General features: G+C 35.7%; 1 protein-coding gene across 2 annotated transcripts in view; it reads right to left on the bottom strand.

Moving 5' to 3' along the window:
* The window catches only part of GLRA3 (glycine receptor alpha 3), a 192,592-nt gene that overhangs the window by 10,679 nt on the left and 159,887 nt on the right, over positions 1-22,026 (bottom strand). The window contains exons 8-9 of one of the 2 annotated variants that reach the window (XM_007097140.3): positions 5,901-6,044; positions 3,625-3,669 (exon numbers count right to left, since the gene is read on the bottom strand). In XM_007097140.3, coding sequence (XP_007097202.2) covers positions 3,625-3,669; positions 5,901-6,044 — 189 coding nt within the window. The remainder of the gene's footprint in view (positions 1-3,624; positions 3,670-5,900; positions 6,045-22,026) is intronic. The other variant, XM_015544207.2, reaches the window with a different exon arrangement.

The raw sequence follows: 22,026 nt of genomic DNA, 5'->3' as shown, positions 1-22,026 counted from the left end.
CGAGATTAAAAATACCTTATGGTTGCAAATCAATTGTCAATATAAAATTATTTAAAATCCAGTTTTCATGAGAACTTTGCATTTATTATTGATGACATGCATTAGTTATGAATTAGCCAAGTTTATGTTTATATATTGAAATTAGATTCAGAAATGGTTTGGAAATTATTTACATGGTAAAATGTAGGCTTAAAAAGATGAACGCTAAGATAAAATAAAACAAAGATGGAATACATACATTTTAGGAGATTGATGAGAAATCAAGGAAATAATTCTTTTAAATACTCATGTATCTATTTCTAGCACAATATGCCAGATTCGTTCAGTGCCAACTCGAATTAAAGGGAGACATAAGATAATATGTTATGATAGAAAACATATGCAAAAAGCTGTAAATGTGTTTTAGTTAACTTTGAGATGGAAGTCACTATAATGCATGTGAAATTAGATTAAGTAGAGGTTACATTATTTTATTGAATGCTATTTTCCTAAATAGATATTTCAGAGAGGATATAGCTCCAAGATTTAGCGGTGTTTAACACAGACCCTAAATATTTGTTTGCAGGAAATCGTTAAATTCTAACAATTTTTGGTTTACTTGAGAGGATGAAATTTTGAACCCCTCCCATATCAGAGTCATTCAAATATAATTTAGTTTGAAATGATTGGGAAACTACTCTTCCTTGGGCATGTATCAAAGAAATTTGTAGGAAATATTTTCCTACTTAAAAAATATCTTATACTCCAGAGTATAGCATTAACTGAGCTAAATGGAAACTTTATTATATAATTTAATATATATGGGTACCACATTGCTTTCAACTGTCTATGGAGCCTCATCCCTTCAAAATACTGTATGTATATACACATACATATATGTGTATGTATATATATATATACATATATAAATATATTTATGGATTTATATGTACATATATATATATATATATATATATATTTATGGATATGGATATGTGTGTGTGTGCGTGTGTGTGTGTCCTAAAACTATAGAGCCGAAAAACTGTACAGGGCAGAAAAAACAACTATTTGTTATTCTTAGAAGTTACCTTGAGTTATTTTTGAGGTAAGATAGCATATAAATACATAAGTCAATAAAATAATGACAAGCTTTTGTACAGATAGTCAAAATGCAGTCAATGATATCTTTTTTTTTTCAAATTTTTGTTTAAATTCTACTTAGTTAATATAGTGTAATACTGCTTGCAGGAACAGAATTTAGTGATTTGTCACATGCATATAACACCCAGTGGTCATCATAAGAAGTATCCTTCTAGATACCCATCACCCATTTAGCCCATCCCCCAAGATAACCATTGTGCTTAGCAAAATATAAACTTGGCCGTTATTTCTCAATTCCAGAACTAATGGCTCATTTTTCTTTCATTTGAGTATATAAATAGCAATGGACACACAATAACAAGCAGGAAGACAGAGGTACTGGAATACTGTGTGAATATGTTTTCTTTCAGTAAACCATTGCATCATTACATTGTGATGCAGAAGAAGCTTTGTCAAATGCATTAAAGCAACCCCACATCATCCATTTCTCTCCACAAATAACATGTATTTAGAAACATTTTGGGCACACCTTTATAACCCTGCAGGACTAAAGTAATGATATCACATGTGGGAAGAGCAACTTCTAACCAAAACACTTTCATATCATGCATACACCCACACATATACAGCACTGGGGGTAAGCGTCTACGACATGGTGCAGTGGGTACTCGGCACACAGCAGGCTATGACAGTGTGGGGTGGGGAAATTTGGATACAAGAGCAAACTTGTATTCTTTCACAATAGACCAAAGATTCACTCGCTCATACCTTAATGGAGAAAAAGTAAAATATAAGAGATTCCACACAATGCTAAGCCAATTCTGAACCAAGTTAAAAGTTTTCTAGGAATAATATTTACATTACTATAAGGCCCCCTGTTGTGACAAACTTTTTATACTGAGGCTATTTTGTTTACTTTGCCTATTCTGCCAATTCAGAGCGCTTGAAAAAAGCTATGTAAACCAGTACTCGTGAAAATATAGGGTATTGGATCAACATTTAGACTCATTTAGATTACTTTGATTTAAAGATTTGGATTGCTCAGACTGTTTCTAAGCAAGTTACAGGTTTTAAAATTGATGAATTCAAAGACTTGTTAGTTTGAGAAAAATAGTTTTCAGAAAGTCAAAATAATCATCCCCAAATTTGCACAAGGATTGGAATATTATAAAATAAGTGGAATTCATATAATTTCCCATGAATGTATTTGCATTACCATTTTGTTTCTTTTTAAAAAATAAGTATTTATAATGGTTGCTGAGGTAAACCTAATTTTTTATCAGAGCCCTTTTTGCATTGTTTTGTAAAGCAATATTTAATTAAATATATAGGAATTAAATTAAATATTTAGTTAAATATATAGGAACTAAAGTTCCTATAGGCATTAACTGCTTAATTACTAGGGGTTTAAGTATATTGTCTCCCAAAGAGGCTACTATTTGTGTTATGCAAATACAATGCAATTACATTTTTTCTTAAAATTTATATTTAAGATAATTAAGTAAAAATAATTGAATCAAGTGAATTTTTTTTTTCAGGGATGAAAAAATAAAGGAGATGTGGCTAGCTATGCTGGGAACAAATCTGCAATTTTAGTAGAAAAATTAGTTGAACAATTATATATTATAAGAAAATTTAGTAAGTGCTTTAAAATAATACTGGCCTTAGATACCTGCTATGACATTGAGAATCCTTCAATTAGATGAATGTAACATGTTTCCTATCTGTTCATCTAACACTGTATGTATGTATTCTTAACCAAAATGTGAGCCAGAATCATCTGGGGAGGTATTTTTAAATGCACTTTATTCCAGAAATTTTAGTTTAGTAGACTGGACTGTTTGTGATTCCCCAGCCCAAATTCTTGGCTTGGACATGTTTCAATTCAACCACTGAATGCTATATCATAGGTGGCCAAGTCAAGCAAATAATATGCTCTCGTATAGATTAACTTTCTAACTGTTTAGCTATTATACTTGGACATGTGACCTTGTGATCTCTTTTTCACCAAATAGTTCAAAGGATGCTGCTATCAAAACCAAACTCTTTCATTTATTATAAAGAATCTCAACATTAAGAATGGATTCTAAAGATACACGGGTTGGAGAAAGCATTTTACTTTTGCCTTATTTTTAGGTCTCTATTTTCTGACAAGAAAGGCTACAGTTAGAACTTCTTTGTGCAAATAAATTTTCCCTTAATTTTTGAACTAATTTTGCTAAAGCAAATGATTATTTCCTTCATGGAGACTATTAGAAGATTGTATGTGTTATTTCTGTTTAACATATACTTAAAAATCATTTTGATCCATCAACTATCTCAGTTGATAAGATGAAGGATGTTTAAATATCTTTTCACTGAGTGAGGGAAGACAAATGGAATTTGACGAGAATATCCTTAGCTGAAGGGGGATGGTGGTTGTTTGGATTTAAATATGCAAGGGGCTATGTTTCCCCACCAAACACTGCCTGGGTGCAGAATATGCTGTCTGCTTTTTTACTGATAACCACATTCCTCTACTTAGAGTTAAGAAAGCGAATTTACCGTGTCTGAGAAACGGTAAAACTTCTCCAATGCAAAAGCTTCTGTCTGTGGGAAGGTAAAGTGGACCAAGAGGGATTGAGAAACCAGAGAATCAAGTCATATATGAGTAAATATAATTGCACAATTGGTTTTAATTGCATATATCATTTTCACATACACATTAATCGATTTTCACATATGCAAGGTATGCAACCCCCAAAGTATGAAATGAACTTAAAAAAAAAAAAGCTATTTTTTTTTCCTGCACTAAATCTCAGTTACATTATTTGCTCCCTGTATATTTCAACTGGTCGTTAGAAAATAATAAGGTATTACTATTTGTGCATTTCCGTATTTTCCTAGAGAGCCTCTCACTAGAAAATTTAATCTTGTCGTCTTTCTGTGAACTAAAGAATAATGGGCTTCAGTATGTATCCTGATATTCTCATAGGTAGTAAAATTAAAGAGCTGCTTTGGTAGGATAATCCTTTTTGAGGAGGGACCAGAGTTGAGCATCTAGACTTACAATACAGTCTATCATGTTACCCATTGGACACTATGGCTGTTGGATGTGTGGTAGGTGTGGAAAATGCCCGAGCTCTTAGCCCTCATTTGGACACCATGTACCTAATACTTCTCAGCACCTGGCTGATACATTTAAAATTGTATAGAAATGAGGAGGGAGGTAGAGAAATGGACAATAAAAGCAAAAAAGCAAACCAAAATGAGAAGAGGAAATAAGCATTACTTTACTTTGTATTAATATTAGAAGAAAAAAATGGTCTTTATCAGTCATTTAAAAGGAAAGAAGAAACAGAAGCTTAACCCTTATGATAGAGAATTTTTTTTGTCCTGTGATAGTGTTTCAGCCAGTGCCAAGTGTCATGAGAGAAAGGAGAGCAAGTAGGCAGTAGGAAGGGAGAAAGAAGGAGAGGAAAGAGACAGTAAAAGAATGAGAAAGGTACAAGGAAACCAGTAGATGGGGGTGTGATGGGGAGAAGAGGATAAAGAAAAGTTAATCTCTCCATCAAAATGTGTTTCAATATATAAATAATGTGCTTTTATTTTCATAACAACTTGATCAAATAAATATAAGCTCAAGCACTGTTTTAGTCCAATGTGTTGCTCAGAGAATCACAATCCTGATGTTCCTTCCATGCTATTGTGAATTGGGTATTTTTTATGATTTGGAGGAGTCAAATAGATAGGACTGAATACACTATCATGTTAGAATATGTTTACTGCTCAGTACTGAGAGATCATGCGCTTGGGGTTTACAAAATTTAAGGAATATATAAATTGCAGCAAATAATTCAGAAACTATAAGGAATCCTTAAAAAAATTAAATCCTTTCAACATCCTTAAAAGTGCATACTATATGAACCAAACTACTCTGTTGAAGATTTGAACATGTTTTGACTTAAATATTCCAATATATGGGATTCTAGACACAGTTTCTCCTGTGCATACAACTTTGACATTTCTCTATTGCATGTGAGTCCATTTGCTTTTAAATGTCAGTTGGCACTTTCATATTAAAAGAAGTAAACTCATAGATATGCCGGTCAATAGAAATTTTCCCTTACAGAAAAGCAAAGGGGGTTGATTGGACGTATGTGCACATATAAACAGAGATGACATTACAAGTCTTAATAGAGGGGAACGACCCCATTCTGCACATCTACATTCAATTATGAGATTATTTCTACAACTTCTTGTGGTCTTCTAATGATGTTCTAAATACAATTTCTTCTGGGTTTCATTTAACAGGTGTAGCCAGGCAAAAATAGCACCTTCTTGTGTTTGCCATAGAGCTTCAGAATAAACAACTTAACAACATGAAAGTATGCATAAACTTTTCCACATTCTTTTACATGAGTATCATAGCATTAATAAATAGATATTGGTTTATGGAAACAATTAAAGGAATTAGTTTGATGAAAAGGAACAACTTTAATAGTTATATTTGATGACATGTTAAGTCAGACCATCAGTAAGACCCTCACACTGCAAGTAAGAAATGATATATTTTGTTAATTGAAGCAAAAAATGGTGTTGTTCCAGGAAGTACATTAGAAAGAAGTTGATAAATTCTCATGGCACCAGATATGTTGTGTAAAGTAGACCTAGGTGTCACCATTTTCTCCCTGAAGCTATTTTTGACAAAACCAAAGGAATATTCATATGATTGGGTCCTCAGATTCCATTTCCTCTCTGTGCCACTGTATTAAATGTAACAAATTTACTTTCCAGTGAAAATTGGTATCCCAGTGAACCCAACGCATTTAATCACCTACCTTATTCTTTCTCTTTCGTCGAAATCTCAGAAGTTCTTTGTGTTGTCTAGATACAAAATTTACAGCCGCATATTCCAGAAGTGCTGAAAACACAAAAAGGAGGCATACTGCCATCCAAATGTCAATAGCTTTGACATATGAAACCTGGCCAAGAGAGAAAGAGAGAGTGAGCAAATTGACTTGTACCGTTGTTTCCACTGAGTACAAAACTGAACATCTGATTCTACATTGTACCATTTATATCATCTTGAAGAAGAAAGGAATAAGATCAATACTTCTTGAGCTTAATAAACACTTTTTAGAAATTAATTTTGCAAGTTTATATATTAATCATACATCAAAACTTATGTATGTTTTACTAAATAAAGTTTGTTGTCAACTGAGGCACAAGGCCAAATGTATGATTAAGACAAAATAAGTTGAAAATGTAATTTTACCTTCAGTGTAATCTGGAACAATGCTTGAAGAAAGCATAAAGTAACATCGAAATATAGACAATGCCATTTACCTGTTAGTTCCATGTTTTCTTCATTATTTTTTTTTACTTTGAAATAATTTTAACATTAGCAAACATGTTGCAGGAACAGTAAAAAACATAAAAATAACAAACAAACAAAAAACCTCCCAAGTTCTCCAGTTGTTAATATTTGACCAAATGTCAAATATATTTCTCTCTCTCTATCTTTATCATTTATGGCCTTTCCTTGAACTGCTTGAGAGTAATTTGCAAACACGATGCCTCATTACCCTAAAATACTTGTGTGTATTTTCTAAAAGAAAAAGACAATCTCCTCCTATATAACTCTAGTACACCCCCCAAAATCAGATTGATGTTAGTAAAATACAACCATCCAACCCAAAAACCCATTCTCATTTCAGCAATCGTCCCAATAATGCCCTTTTTAGCAGAAAATCATTTGTCCTTCCAGTCCAGGATTTAATCTAGAATTATATGCTGTCCCTTGGCGTCAGACCTCTTTGGGCTTCAATGTGGAACATTATGGTCAGCCTTTCCTTGTCTTCTGTGACCTTGATATTTTGGATAAGTGCAGACCAGATTTTTTTTTTTTTAGTGTCTCCCACTTTTGGCTTATTTGATGTTTCTTCACTTTATACTCAGGTTATGGGATTTTAATAGGAACAGTGATGCCCTGTTCTTCAAGTGTATCATATCAGAAAGCACTCAATGTTGATCAGTTGGTTAAGGTGCTATCTACTAGGTCTCTCTATTATAAAGTTACCAATTTCTCTTGAGTAAATAAATATCTTCTTACTCATTAAGTTTCATCCATTAGACCTTGGTGATTTTTGTCTGAATCAATTATCACAATGATGATTCCCACATGTGGATTTCCGAATTCCATCATTCCATCTACATTCATTAGTTAGCACTCTACAGTAAGAGAAGTTTGTCTTCCACATTACTTATATCACTATAGACAAGTAATGATTTTGTTCAATGGGTTACCATGCATTAACATCACTATTTTGATGCTCACATTACACAGATTGGGTCAGTAGGAGCCCCTAGAAGTTAGGCCATGCATCCTTTTGGCAAGTCTCCATCATGATTTGGGTACTTTCTCACTTTCTGGCATAAGGCATTCCAGACTTATCTGTAATTTCTTGTTCCAGTATTTGACTGAGGGCTTTCTCTAAGAATCCTTTTTTTTTTTTTTAACTGAAGAATGACTTTTAGAAACCAAGGATCTGGGCACTGGGTGTGCTCATTGTTTCCTGGGTATAACTACTTATAGGCCCTCTTAGTAGGCAGAGTTAGGAATGATATACATACATATATAACTAATATATATGATATATGATATATATACATATATATGATATGTATACTATATATAATTATGTATAATATTATATATAAATTATGTATAATAATATAATATATATTATATTGAGAAATATAATGTATTATATAATTATTATTATATATACAACATATATATAACTTACCTATCATCTATCTCTGTATCTATCATTTATCTATCTATATTGAAACATGAATTCACACTGGCATCTCTAATTCCAACTCAATATGACAGGGTGCACTCTAGCTTTCATTCTTTTCACTGATGTAACACTTTCTTGGACAGTGACAAACTTGTTTGATTATCTTTAACATATATTTGAAGAGTCTCCCTGTATGTAACTAATATCTTAATTCCGCTGGCCCCTTCCAGCCTCAGCCCCATTAATCCCAGATGCCTTACTGACTCGGGCCTCACACCCAAAGTCCCCACTGGCTGCCTTGGTCCTGACCATGTCCTTGACCCCTGGACTCTGGTCCTGCCCACCCCAGCCAGCATCGTTGACCCTGACTGCCCCCTTAGCTCCACAGGGTCTTCCTGTCTTCTGCCACCTCAAAGGTAAGAAAGAGAATATAAAGAAAGGAAAAAGAAAACAACAGAACAGAGAAATTTAAAAATTATTACTATTTTTGGGGTGCCTGGGTGGCTCAGTCCGTTAAGCATCGAACTTCAGCTCAGGTCATGATCTCCGTGTCTGTGGGTTTGAGCCTCGTGTTGGGCTCTGTGCCCACAGCTCAGAGCCTGAAGCCTGCTTCAGATTCTATGTCTCCCTCTCTCTCCGTCCCTCCCCCACTCACACTTTCTCTCTGTCTCTCAAAAATAAACAAACATTTAAAATTATATAAAAAAAAAGTATTACTATTTTTGATAGGAAAAAAACACAAAAAGAAGCGAAGCGAAACAAAGGAACGTAAAAAGGAGGAAGTAGTCCCTATTTCCTAGAAACAGATTCATACAGACCAAAGACCTTTGGAGGGAACAAGTCAGTAACCTTTAAGAAACTGCTTTAATTTTTCTCTCAGCTTAATGGTGTGGTGATTTGATGATGCAGTTGAACAAATGTTGCTGTATGTCAGTTGTTTAAGGATGAAAATTTTCTGTAAGTTTTAGTATCTTTTCTTATTGAATATGTATGTGCCTGTATTACACATAGTGTTGTATCATGAAAGCAATATCAATAAAATCATCACCTTTTGTGCCATGAGCATGAGATAATTCATTTTGTTAGATAACTTAGTCATGCCAATTAGATGTGGGAAAAAATATTCTCTCATTTGCCAGGAATGAGATTAAGAATGAAAGATATTTATGCGAAGCTTTTTTTTTTTTTTTTTACATTCTTCCTGGGAAATGGATAATTACCTAGAACTTTGCTTCCCCACTGATAGAAACAAATGTCCCTTCCCTAAGAAGATGTGGATCTAGGACAGCAGAAATATAGACGAGATGTAAGCAAAGATGTACTAATTACTTCTTGGAACTCAATGTACCTTAGAGATCAAAATCTTATGCTTTAGAAATTTGACTATTTCTGTGCTGTCTGTATATTCTGTATTTTTTTCTCTCTTCATTCTTCATATTTAATGATGTTATTTTTGTCAAATGTCAACATTTGGAAACCTTGATCAAATTTAGGTTGTGGTTCAAAGGAGGGAAGTCTATGATGGGGAGAACAGTAAATAATAAAGTGAAGAAAAACCCCTCTCCCACCCTTCTCAGTTGGCCTTTTAGGTCTCAGGCTAGACTTTGCCCAAGTCTGGTTCAGAATCCCATGGCACTTGTGCTTAACTGAACACACTACACTGTAATTGCCTATTCTTATTCTTTTTCTGTTTAGATTCTTTGCGGGCAGATGTCATCTCTGAGTTGTTCACCACTGCAATAATGTTTGGCATGTGTGCACATATTTGCTGAATAAGTGGACAGATAAATGAAGGCGTAAAATGTTAAAATACAGGTGAAAAATGAATCACAGATGATGATTTATGTGTAGCTTCGCTTTCTGAAGTGATGTTTTGGTCATATCTTGGAATGGATTAATTATCTTTTAAAAAGAGGTCATTTCTTGACGCTTACAACGGTGTCAACCTATATATGAAATATGCCAACAAGGGAGCCCTCAACATCTCCTCCTCTATCTTAAGTGTGACTTCCAGGCAAAGATAGGTACACCCTCATTTTATTTCAGTGCTGTACTAAGTGTCTAATTGTTTATAAAATATGGATTTAAACCTCATGAGTTCTACAATTTGCCAGAAATCTTTGGCTGCCCTCAAATACATACTGTCCTGGAAGATATAATACAGATTTCAAAAATGCTATCTCAAGCTACACCATTCCTGGAAGAATATGACTCACAAAGTATGTGCTCATTCTTTAACAACCTGAATCTATAATGTTGTGAACCAGAGATAAATCAGAAATTTAATTTCCGTATTAATCCAATGAATATTTTCAATGACAACAGAGATAGGTATACGTCATTTATGCCTGCCAGGGTTCTGCTCATTGTGAACAGCTCCCGAGTGTTAAGCCTGAAGGGCTTACTTTCCTTGTCCTCTTCTCTGACCCCCTTCGCCAATTTCAACTCTTTTTCTCCTCTGCCACCCTCACTGCTCATCTCAGTACAGCAAACTCAGGATGTGGGAAGTTTGGAACTCTAGGGATAGTAACTAAAATATGGACAACAGTTCTTACTCCAACACATGCACAACATACTCATGATATACAACACACCCCATGTGATTCAGATTCATACCGTCTTTCCATCCTCTACTTGTTGCTGTCTCTTGGGGAAGACTTACTCCAATCAAGAGGCAGTTCATTCCTCTGAACCACCTTGTCAACAGTCCCAACGTCCGATGTGCTGTTGGAACCATGACTCAATTTTATGCAACAATCCCTTCTCGATATTACCCCTTGAATAGAAAAGTATGAGAAAATAAAACCTAAACATTTACTAATTAAATGCACCAGTCAGGAGGACCTTTGTCCTGGAGACCCTTTTAAAGCCACCGTACTGAAGATTGCTTCCTTCTTGGAGCCCACTCTTCCCAGGGCTCCCATGACCCATGTTTTTCAGGTTTCTCTTCCTCTGCTCTAACACACTCTGCTTTGGGGGCCCTTCCTCCTTATCCTGAGTTCCTCAGGGATACAGTCCAGCCACTCTTCTATTCTAACTCTGAAGTTTCTCCCTATTCAACCTCATCCATTATCATGGATTCAATTCCTCCTCTGTGCTCATGGACCCCAAATCTAGTTTTGCTGACTAGACTACTCTCTAGCCAGCTTTCTTACCTTTTGGATGTCCCATGCACCTCAAATTTACTCTGACTAAAAACAAAAACTATGGAGCACCTGGGTGGCTCAGTCAGTTGAGTGTACGACTCTTGATTTGGGTTCAGGTCATGATCCCATGGTTGTGGGACTGAACCCCATGTTGGGCTCTGCACTGAACATGAGCCTGCTTAAGATTCTTTTCTCTTTCCCTCTGCCCCGCCCCCTGCTCTCTCTCTCTCTCTCTAATAAAAAAATAAAAATAAATAAGAAGAAGAAGAACAACAACAGCAAAGCTATGAAGCTCTACCAGACTCTACCAAACAAATAGGAAACAAACACAACTGCCTCCTACTCCCCATTAAAAGGCTATACTCTGAAGTTGTTCATACCCACACTAGAAGTCCTCTTTTTCTCTCATATCAAAGACCCAGCCCTGTTATTTATACTTTCTTTCTATTTCTCAAATTTATAATTTTCTGTCCTTCCTACAGCCATCCTATTGATCTCAACCACAATAATCTGTTCTTCAGCCCCTCAACTCTATCCTCGACATAATCACAATAAGTGATTATTTTTAAATGCAAATCCATGTCTCCTTCCACTTAAAACTCTTCCTGTGCTTTCACTTAATTTAAAGTCTCAAATCTATTTTAGGTCAAGCCCTTCATGATTGGCCCCCACCTTACTTCTCTTACCACATGCATTCAATCTTTTTTGTTTTCATTCAACATTTATTGAACACCATTGATGTACCCAAGTTCAGTTCTTAGTGTGTAGTTACAGAGATGAGTAAGATAAATAAAATCTGTCTTTAATGGAACTTACATTCCATTTGGGGAAATCATACAATAAAAACACAGATATAATTTAAAAGAAGTGCAACAGAGAAACCACAATGGGGTAATGGGAAGAGAAGGACAGGGTGAAGAGAGTTATGCTAGATAGGGATGGTCAATGAAGGCCTCTGAGGATTGATATTTACCATCTTATGCCACTTCCTTACTTGCTTATTATGCTCTAACTATACTTCCCTTCTTTTATATTTTGGAATCTGAAAGCAACTGACAAACCTCATCCTGCCTCAGCAGCTTTTCATCCCTCTTATTTTCATCTGGAACATTCCTTCTTTTGGGTTTCCTTCAGGTCTCAGCTTCGACAAAACATTCTTAGGGAAACCTTCTCCAGATGTCCAGACCGGGACAGGCTTTCTCACCTTCTACCTCCCCTCTCCTTATAGAAACCCTTTCCCAGTCCACTCTTTACAATTGTAATTCTATGCATTTATAGGCAAGTTCTACAGGATGACTGCTGGCTAGCACCACTTGAACATTATTTATTTAGTTAATTATTCTATTTCCCAATCTCTAAGTGCTTTCTATTTTTGAAAAACCTTGGCTAAGGGGATACCAAAATGAGTATGTTCTAGAGAATTTCAATGAGAAGTATCTATACTGATATTCTAACAAATTATGTCTAAGCAAACATCAAATTATTCATCTTATTATTGACCTAGCTCCACCAGACTGACATTATCTTTTTATGTATCTTTCTCCTTTTAGGCTAATATATCCCATGGGCTAAGACAAAAGCCAGGTCTTACTCATCTTGGTATTTCTAGGGCCTAGACTGTGTTCATCATGCTCTGCATTCGCAGGTCATGTTGAATTGATTCCATGTCACACGGAAGGACTTCAAATCACCAGCCATTTATTATTAGAGAAAAATTATAACACTTAACATGCCAGGAGGTGTTCTTAGTAGTGTCCATAGAACTACTGAATCTTCTTAGTTGTTGTCTAAAATTAACACTTTTAATCCTCACCATTGAGGAAACTATTCCCATGTTAAAGATGAGACTTAGGCACAATAAAATAACTTGCTTAAGTAAAGTAACTTGTCTCATAGTTACTGTTATGGACTGAATATGTCCTTCCAAAATTTAGACATTGAAATCTCACCCCCAAGGTGACAGCGTTAGGAAGTGGGGCCTTTGGAAGATGATCAGGTTGTAAGGGCAGAGCCTTCATGAATGAGGTTAGTGCCCTTGGAGGAAGGGTCCCAGAGAGCTCCTTCATGCCTTTTACTAGCTAAAGGATCACCATCTATGAACCAGGAGGAAGACTCTTACCAGACACTGATTCTGCCAGTGTCTTGATCTTCAACTTCTCAGGCTCCAGAGCTGTGAGAATAAATGTCTGTGGTCTTTACGTCACCTATTCTATGGTCTTCTGTTATAAGATCTTGAGTTGACTAAGACTGCTACCATGCTGCAAATCCAGATTTGAATACAACTCCTCTGGTTCCCAAGCCCACAAACTTAACTACTATTTTCTATCACCTAGTTTTTAGGCTGCTTCTTTTTAGGCTACCATTACATATCGACAACTGTGAACGCACTAAATAAGAATACTCTCTGTACTTCAGTATTCCAGCCTCTTTAACTTTTATCTGGTGGTTAAGACTGAAATCAGTGCGTGAAATACATATTGTAAGGTCCTCTCTATATGCTGATTCTAAAATCTTACAAACAGCCTCCTAGCAAACAATGTAGAAAAAGAGACATGAGCATTGTATTTACCACATAAAACAAACCAGTTGCTCTGAAGAAGCAAAACCAGATCAGGAAAGCATTTTATCTTCTGAAATGCAATGAAAGTCCCCTCAACAACATTCTTACATTAGTTAAAATGAAGTGTTTTTATGAGCAGGGAAACCATTCCCTACTTGTCATGTGATAATCTAAGAAGAGATCAGTTTGATAAATTATCATTTGAATATGCAAAGCTAGGTTACTGCAAGGCCTTGTCTTTCTCATTCTAAAAAATGTTTTATAATGTAGAGAAAGGAATATAAGACTTATTATGTTCTATGGACTTCTTATGTCAGTTTTTTTCCCAGAAAGATTATGCATTCATTCTACTTTTAATGTTATCATTAGAAAATAGAGACAGTCTGCTTTTTGTGTCCCAAATATATATATATATATATATATATATACACATATACATTTATATACATATATACAAATACATATATATATATACAAAAATACATACACACACACATATATATACTGATAATGATAAAATCCAATTATATATATTAATATATTAATAATATATATATATAATTGGACTTTATCATTATCAGTTATATATATATATTATATATATAATATATATATTAATATAATATATAAACTAGTATTTAATATATATATATTAATTATATATATAATTATATATATTTAATATATATATATATATTATATATATATATATATATATATATATATATAATTGGACTTTATCATTATCAGTTATAGTCATCCTGGCTATAAAGACTAGAATCAAATGAATCAAATTTCCTTGACCTTGGGGAGCAATCACGTTCGGGGAGCTTGTCTAAGCCTGAATTTCTCTACATCTATCCTACCAATGATGCAAGGAAGTAGGTATAAGGATTCAAGCTAGGATAGGACACAGTAATCCCCAAATCTCCATAATCCTCATAATCCCCAAATCTCACTGGCATGAAACAAAGAACAATAAAAGACACTGCATGTCCACTTTGAATTACATGGTGACTCTTGTCACTGTCATTCTTACTGGGACCTCAGCTGATAGGGCAGTCACTATCTGGAACATTGGCAGCGGCGACAGTACAGGAAAACCTGGCACTGGTAGGTCTCGTGTTTGCTGACAAATACTCCAGGCTAGAAGTGGCACAGCTCACTGTGTTCGAAACTCATCAGCCAGCACTCCTTCCGGTCAGCCCCTACAGTAGAACTAAGAGGTACAATCTTACCATGTGCCTGGAAGGAAGAGAAAGCCAGCACAAGTGGCAGACGGAGTAGGGGTGGGAAGGTTTCCACTAGTTTTATTTCTGAAACAAAAACAAGGATTCCGGATTCCTACAGGTACAGAACTGAGGACAGTGTGGATAGGATCTAATCACGGTTTTACGATGTCTCCATAGAGAACTACAACAGCTTTGTTGAAGAGCAAAACTCACTGCTTTATTTAAAAAAAGAAAAAAAAAAACAAAACAAAAAAACTAAAGCTATTAATTAATTAAAGTGCAGCAGAAACCTCCCTTGATCTCCAGCCAAAAATTTCCTCAAACCTTAGTGTTAGGTCAGAATTCAGTAAAATCACTTGTGACGGGTTATAGAAAATAGAGTCCAGGTAGCATTCCGAAGCGCTAACGTAATCTAGGACAGATAGTAGATGGCCTACCTAGTGGCAAGTAAAGACAGGCAGGCTGCAAGCCAAATTTAGGCACGGGAATAAGTTTGCCCCTGCTACACAGTGCCTCGAAAAAGAAAAGGAACGTGCTTCTAAGTGTGGAAGGCACCTCCCAGTTAACCATGGTGCTCATCTCCACACTTAATAACTTATACCAGAACACTCTGTGGTTAACTTATTTGTGCCTATGCCCTCTGAAGCCATTTGATTTTGCGTTCTCGGAATTCAGAGTAGATGCGTTGCATACATTTCAGACAACCCTTCATAAATATATTTACCTTGACCCTAGCTTTTGGTAAGATTATTAAGTAGCAGAAATTTTAGAACACATTCCTTTACAAGGTCATTGGGTGAGTTGTGTTACAAGTATGGCACCAAACGGTGTAGTCAAGAAGACGGCCGAGATACATGCCTTTACTTTACTCCGCATAGAGGTGGTTGAAAGGATTGTCTACTGGGACCGATAATGCCTTAGATTACAGCTCACAGATGACAGTGCATTAGTGAGTAAATATTTATTAGACTCTAAGCCAGACAACTTATTTATAGTAAATTATAGTTATTAAATTACAAATTATAACTAAGACTATTATTAGCCAATAGTTTCCAGAAATAGACTTTTAAAATGCATTTACAAGCAACACGACTTAAATTTAAGAACAAGAAATTGAGTAGACCAGAACCAGGAGTTGAGGCTCACAAAATCTCATACAAACCTACATGTTGGCACTCCAGGGAAGGGAAGGGAAGGGAAGGGAAGGGAAGGGAAGGGAAGGGAAGGGAAGGTAGATTTTCCAGCAAACATTTGGGAGTGAATATTTTGTCAATTCTCTTCTCAATCTAAGTTTGCTGTTTTTGAGAAAGAGACAGAGTGAAACATCACATTATATTGCTTTTGGTTAGTTAAAATAGCCCTTTCATTAGGGTGATTTTTCTCACTTTAATGGTAGTCAATCTTGGTAGATACTCCCAGTTCCTTAGAATTGTCAAGTAAACTGTGATGAACAGTTCTAGCTGTGGAATGGACAAATGACTCAAGCATACAACAAAGTGCTTTTCTTCTGAGATACACTGAAAGATTTCCTGCCTGTGTCACAGCTTTTTTCTGGGAATTTTCAGATCACACTGACTATTCCTCAATCTTGGTTTTGTAAAATCCAGATTGTGGTATATTTGATCCTACATTTCTCCCTGGTGTAAAACCCATATAAGAACTTTCCATTTTGTAACTTTTATAGGGAAAAACATTAGTCTCAAAATCATTTTGAGCTTCTTTTAAGACCTAACACGAGAGAGAGACAAGAATAAGAACAAAGGAAAAGAATAAACACTGTTTTAGAAATAGGTGTTAAAGTAGTATAAATTGGATATGGAAAAATAAAAGAAACTATGTGAAAAACTGTCTTCTTGGAACACCAGGCAGTGAATCACACAGCACAAGATTTTGTGAACTTTGCCATTTATCACCCTGGGGAGCTACTCCCAAGGGCCCAGGCTAACTGCTGTTGCATTCATACTGATTATGACCCTCAGAAACCTTAGAAAATGAATGGTGCTTCAAGTACAGTATTTCTTTTCCAAATAAAGGTTTTTATTTTAAGAGATGCAATCATAATACAGCAGAACTGCATTATTTCCTAAGTAATGGACTTGGCCAATCCCTCCAGTCACCAGATAAGAAAGGTGCAATCACAAAGGCTAAGGGATTTGGAAAAGTCATCTACTTATCTCTGACTTCTCCCTCAGTTATGGGAGTTTTTCCATCATCCCTTCTACAGGGTAAGGCTGTTATGTTTAACATTTAAATAAAACTGTAAAATCTAGATACCAGTGGAAATATTTCTTAGGTGCATGCTGTTAGTTACTGGCATTTCTTTATATATTATCTGTTTTAACTGCTCAGTTAAGGATGAATTATACCTGTGACTTCTTTCTCCTCTGTATTTTTGTACAGGAGTCTCTTTATTTCCATAATATTATCTTTGTTTTAACCATATACCTTCCCAGTACCCTTTTCTCTGAGTTCTAAGAGCCTTCATTTACAGTGTGGTTAGTTGCTTAACCACACTGATTTAGGGACCATGTTCTTTATTCCGCTGGTGAGAGGGAGTTTTACTCCATTTTAATCTGCCTGGAAGGCTTGTGGTACGAGTCTAGGATGTATGTGAATGTGGAAAAAGGAGTTATTAAAACATTATTTAGGTAAAATTGTCTCAAGGTGGCATATACTTGTTTTGCTTTTAAATTTAATCTGATGCCAAAGCCATTGTATTTTATCATTTTCTCAGTTTAAACTTTGTCATTTGATTTTGTGCTTTTTCATAATTGGACCACCAGATTTAAGAATATATGCAGTGGCTCTGACTCTGTGTCACCTATCAGAAGACAGGCTTGACACTTGTTAATTTTCAGTTTAGGGAGATCTAGGAAGCCAAGTAAATGTAAATTTATGTTAACCAAGTAAATGTAGATCTAAGGTTAAATGTAAAACCAGTGATATTTATCAATTTCTATTCTTCTTATTATAGGAACTACCCTATGTTTAGGAATTATCTGTTTATAGATAATAGACAAAACACTAATAAAATTGGATGACGTACACATGCATTATATTCTGTGATTTTTAACAAAAAAGGTATGAAGAAATGACTCTTTCATTTTCTATGCCTTTTTATTTTTTCTTTTTTTCCCTAGGTGAATATAATATGAAATCAAACTCTTAGTATATTTGATACATTAAAAAAATAAATGTATTGCTTGCATCAGATACTCTATTATAAGTTAAATACAATTGCTAATGGGGCACCTGGGTGCCTCAGTCAGTTAAGCATCCAACTCGGTTTTGGCTCAGGTCATGATTCTCACAGTTCGAGAGTTTATTTGCTTTTTTTTAAGTTTATTAATTTATTTTGAGAGAGAGTGAGAAGCACAAGCAGGGGAGGGACAGAGAGAGAAAGGAAGAGAATCTCAAGCAGGCTCCCTGCTGTCAGCACAGAGCCTGGGCTATATCCTACAAGAGATCATGACATGAGCTGAAATCAAGAGTCAGTCACTTAATCGACTGAGTCACCTCGGTGACCCAGCAATTTACTCTCCTTTAAAACTTCATTTTTTTTTTTTAGAAGAATGAAAACTAATTAGATAAGAACACAATAGTGAGTATAAACCCTCCAGGTTTCTTTCCATCCTTCTCTTTTCAGTGCAATCTCACATACAGATCTTTGTGTCCCCACACAACCATCGTATCCAAATAAAAATATAATAGTTCAATTGCTATTTTCTAACATTTGTAATGACTTCTATATGTTTTTAGGAAGAGTGAAAACTTAATATAAAAGCTATCTTTGTTATATCTTCTAAAATCAATATTTTTATTACACTGTAAAGTAGATACTTTCAATCTTTAATTTTTGTTAGTAACTTGGTGATTCTCAAGTGGAAAAATATGGTTATACACAAGAGTAATTCACTTGAATTTTTACATTCCTTTAGAAAGACATGATAAAATGACAAACTCTCTTCTTTTCCAAGTTTAGACTGAGTACTAAGTAAATGTTTAAAAGTTCTTGTCTTTAAATATCTGCATGATATTTACTCAGTAGACATATATCATGTGCTGACTTAGGTTCTGAGGATAGAACTGTAAAAAATCTTTTGTTCTCTCAAAAATTTACTTCTGATGGTTTTCCCAAATTGGGGGGAAAAAAGCAAAAAGAAATTATTTAAGATAAACAGCTTTTAGTGCAGAATTTGAGATTTTCAAAGCCTACAGGCTTCTGAGCTTGTGTGAAATATTTAATTGACAGTCCACCTTTGAAATTTCTAGTGTTTCTTATTTTCTAACATTTAGTAGCTCTGCTCCAAATGAGATGTCCATAGTGGTGAGGGCAGAGTGGCATAGAATCTTCCAGGAACTCCTCACTCTTTCCTCTCCCCATCCCATTTTCTCCCCTTGTTTTCTTGAGTATTTCCTAATATGGCAGAGTCAGGTCTAGGAAAGGAGACAGACAGTTTTAACAAACCATTGTCCCTAAGGTAGATAAGATTATTTCTTGACAATCCTTTTTTTCTCCTTTCCTGTTCAAGGTTACCCTGTGGGTGGAGTCCACTCCCCACCCCCCTTGACTTGGGTTTGGCTATGAAACCTGGTATGACTTACAAAATGAGAACAGAAGTCACTCTGTGTCAGTTCTGAGCAAAAGCACTGCAAGTTCCTGCTTGCCTTCCTGCTTTCCTACACTCCTCCGTGAAAAGAACATGCTACCCACACCTACCCTCCCAAAATGGGGAGACACAGGGAACAGAACCTACTCCGCAGCCTAGATCCAAGTCCCCCCAAGTCAGCCAATCTCAGACAAACCCGGAAGAGAGCTGCTCACAGGCAGCTAACAAGGCTGTGAGCAAGAATAAATGTGGTAAACCTTTGAGACTTGGGGATTGGTTGTTATACGGAATAACTGCAACTTTACTGAAATGGTTTTGGGTTCTAAGACTATATTGTGTTAAGAGCTAAGGTTTGGATGAAGTTGGAGGCTAGAGATTCTCTGGCCTCTGCCAAGCTTGTGTCTGGGTATGTGTGGGGGGGGGGTGGGGGGGCACATGCACATACATCTGTTTGTTCAGCATGTTATCTTTAAATATTCTCTGTTATTACAATAAGTTTGAAACTCATTTTTAAAAGACTAATTTAGGGTGTGCATGGTAATATTTGTGTACTTCTGCAGATGATATAAAACAGAAAACATGTAACAAAGCTGGACCTTTGCTGGTCCCAATGAAAGAGAATGAAAAAGGGATAGGAGCAGGATTTGAAGAAGAAATAACTGATCTTTGAAAGCAGGAAAGAAAGGGTAAGATGTATGTGATATTGCTATATAGCTGAGATCTTCCCAGAATTCCCTCGTGCAGAATCTTGCTAGAACCCATAATTTCCAAATTAAAATTATATTTTGTCCCTTCTACCAATTTTCTCTATTCTGATCCATCTCTAGACATAATAAAAAATATAATTCCCTCAGTGCCAAGATTTTAACTAGGTATTAGTATAAATCAAATATATACTCAAAAATAATTAAATGATTATTACCATGTTCTCTTTCACCTCTGATTAAACCTGAGTCTCCTGGGAAGATTGTTTTTCTAAATGTAAAAAAAAAAAAAAAAAAATCACAAAATGTTGAGATCTCAGAGTTTGGGAGTAAAGTTTTAAGGTGAGTGAGTCTTGCCTTTCATTCAGCTGTCTAATCTATTCTGTGTGTGTGTGTGTGAGAGAGAGAGAGAGAGAGAGACAGAGACTGAGAGAGAGAGAGAGAGAGAGAGAGAGGAGGGTGGGGAGATGGCCCTGGGAAAAGAAAAGAAAAATAAGACTGAATATTCAGGTTTATTTCCAACTGGAGGAGGAGGGCCAACCACAAATACATCTTTTTCCCTTCCTTCTGGGCCTTCTTTCTTTCTTAGGAAAATCATCTCTATTCTGCTTCCCTATCCAGCTATAGGTTTACTCCCTGAAGTCTGAGGTCTGAGTGTCCCCTGTCATAATGTATTTCACTTCCAAATACATTTTTCTTTAAAACACTTACCTCTTTCTAAATACATCCGCTACTCTCCACCTCTATGGCTACCAGTCTAGCCAGACCATCACCTGCTCTAGACTACAATTGTTTGTTTGGAGTTTCTCTGCTTCCACTTGTATCCTTTCTATCTGATCTTCAAATAAAAGTCAGAATGATTACTGCTCTCATTAAAATCCCTCCAAAATCCACTAAAAATAAACCTGATCTTCATTAAGGTTTATAAGACCGTCCATGACGTGGCTCCATGGTCATCACCATTTTTTTCCCTCGCTCATTCTTCTCCAAGCACACAGTGTTAAAGAGTGTCCCTAAAGTTATACAACTTTATAAAATTGCTGGCAATAGGCTGTATTGTCACCCTCTTCTTGTCACCTAATGTAGGCCCTGCAGAAACTCCATATAGTTCCACATTCCAAGAAATGAATCACAGGGGTCTTTTTGCTTTGGACTATTACATGCTTGATTTATTATGACACTGTAGAGGGCAATGCAACAGGAAATATCAGAGAGGAATCTTTTCAGCTCTGCAGTTCTCAAGGTGCTGGCTAAGGTATATCCTTTGAGACTTTCCAATTTTCTACCCCGACCCTTACTTGACTGATTTCCAAGCTCCTTCGTATCCTGTAGGAGATGCATTGGCACACAGCCTGGACAAAACACCAAGCAATTACTATAAATTAATGATTTATTGTTTCTTCCTCTTCTGTCTGATAATCTTCTATTGGTTTCCTGAATTTAATTTTGTTTTCCTACTTCCTAGATTTTGTCAGTAAGAGAATGGTGGATATTTCAGTGGCAAGATTTTTAGACATCTTGAAGGTTCTTTTGTGAGGTTGAGAATATAGCAGGCCTTAAGGTGTAGGATTTAGTCATCTATTCCCAAAGGCAAGTGTGGGCCCTCACCTCTTGTCTTTCTAGGACCCCAAAATCACAGGATAAAAATTTCATTTTTCAAGAGATTTTCTCCTCTTTTGAATGATCTCTTTGAATAGGTTAATTCTTGTTGTTTATCCTGGATCATCAGTGCTTCCCTTCCTGAATTCTAATATACATAACTGAATATGTTCTGGGGCACCTAGGTGAGTCAGTTAGTTAAGCATCTGATTCTTGATTTGGGCTCAGGTCATGATCTCACTGTCCATGAATTTGAGCAACACATCAGACTTGGGACTCTCCTTCTCTCTTTTCCTCACATGTGCTC

Source organism: Panthera tigris, chromosome B1 (genome assembly GCF_018350195.1).
Source record: "Panthera tigris isolate Pti1 chromosome B1, P.tigris_Pti1_mat1.1, whole genome shotgun sequence".
Taxonomy (NCBI): Eukaryota; Metazoa; Chordata; class Mammalia; order Carnivora; family Felidae; genus Panthera; species Panthera tigris.
The sequence above is the reverse complement of the archived record's forward strand: the minus strand, read 5'-3'. Positions and strand labels throughout refer to the sequence as shown.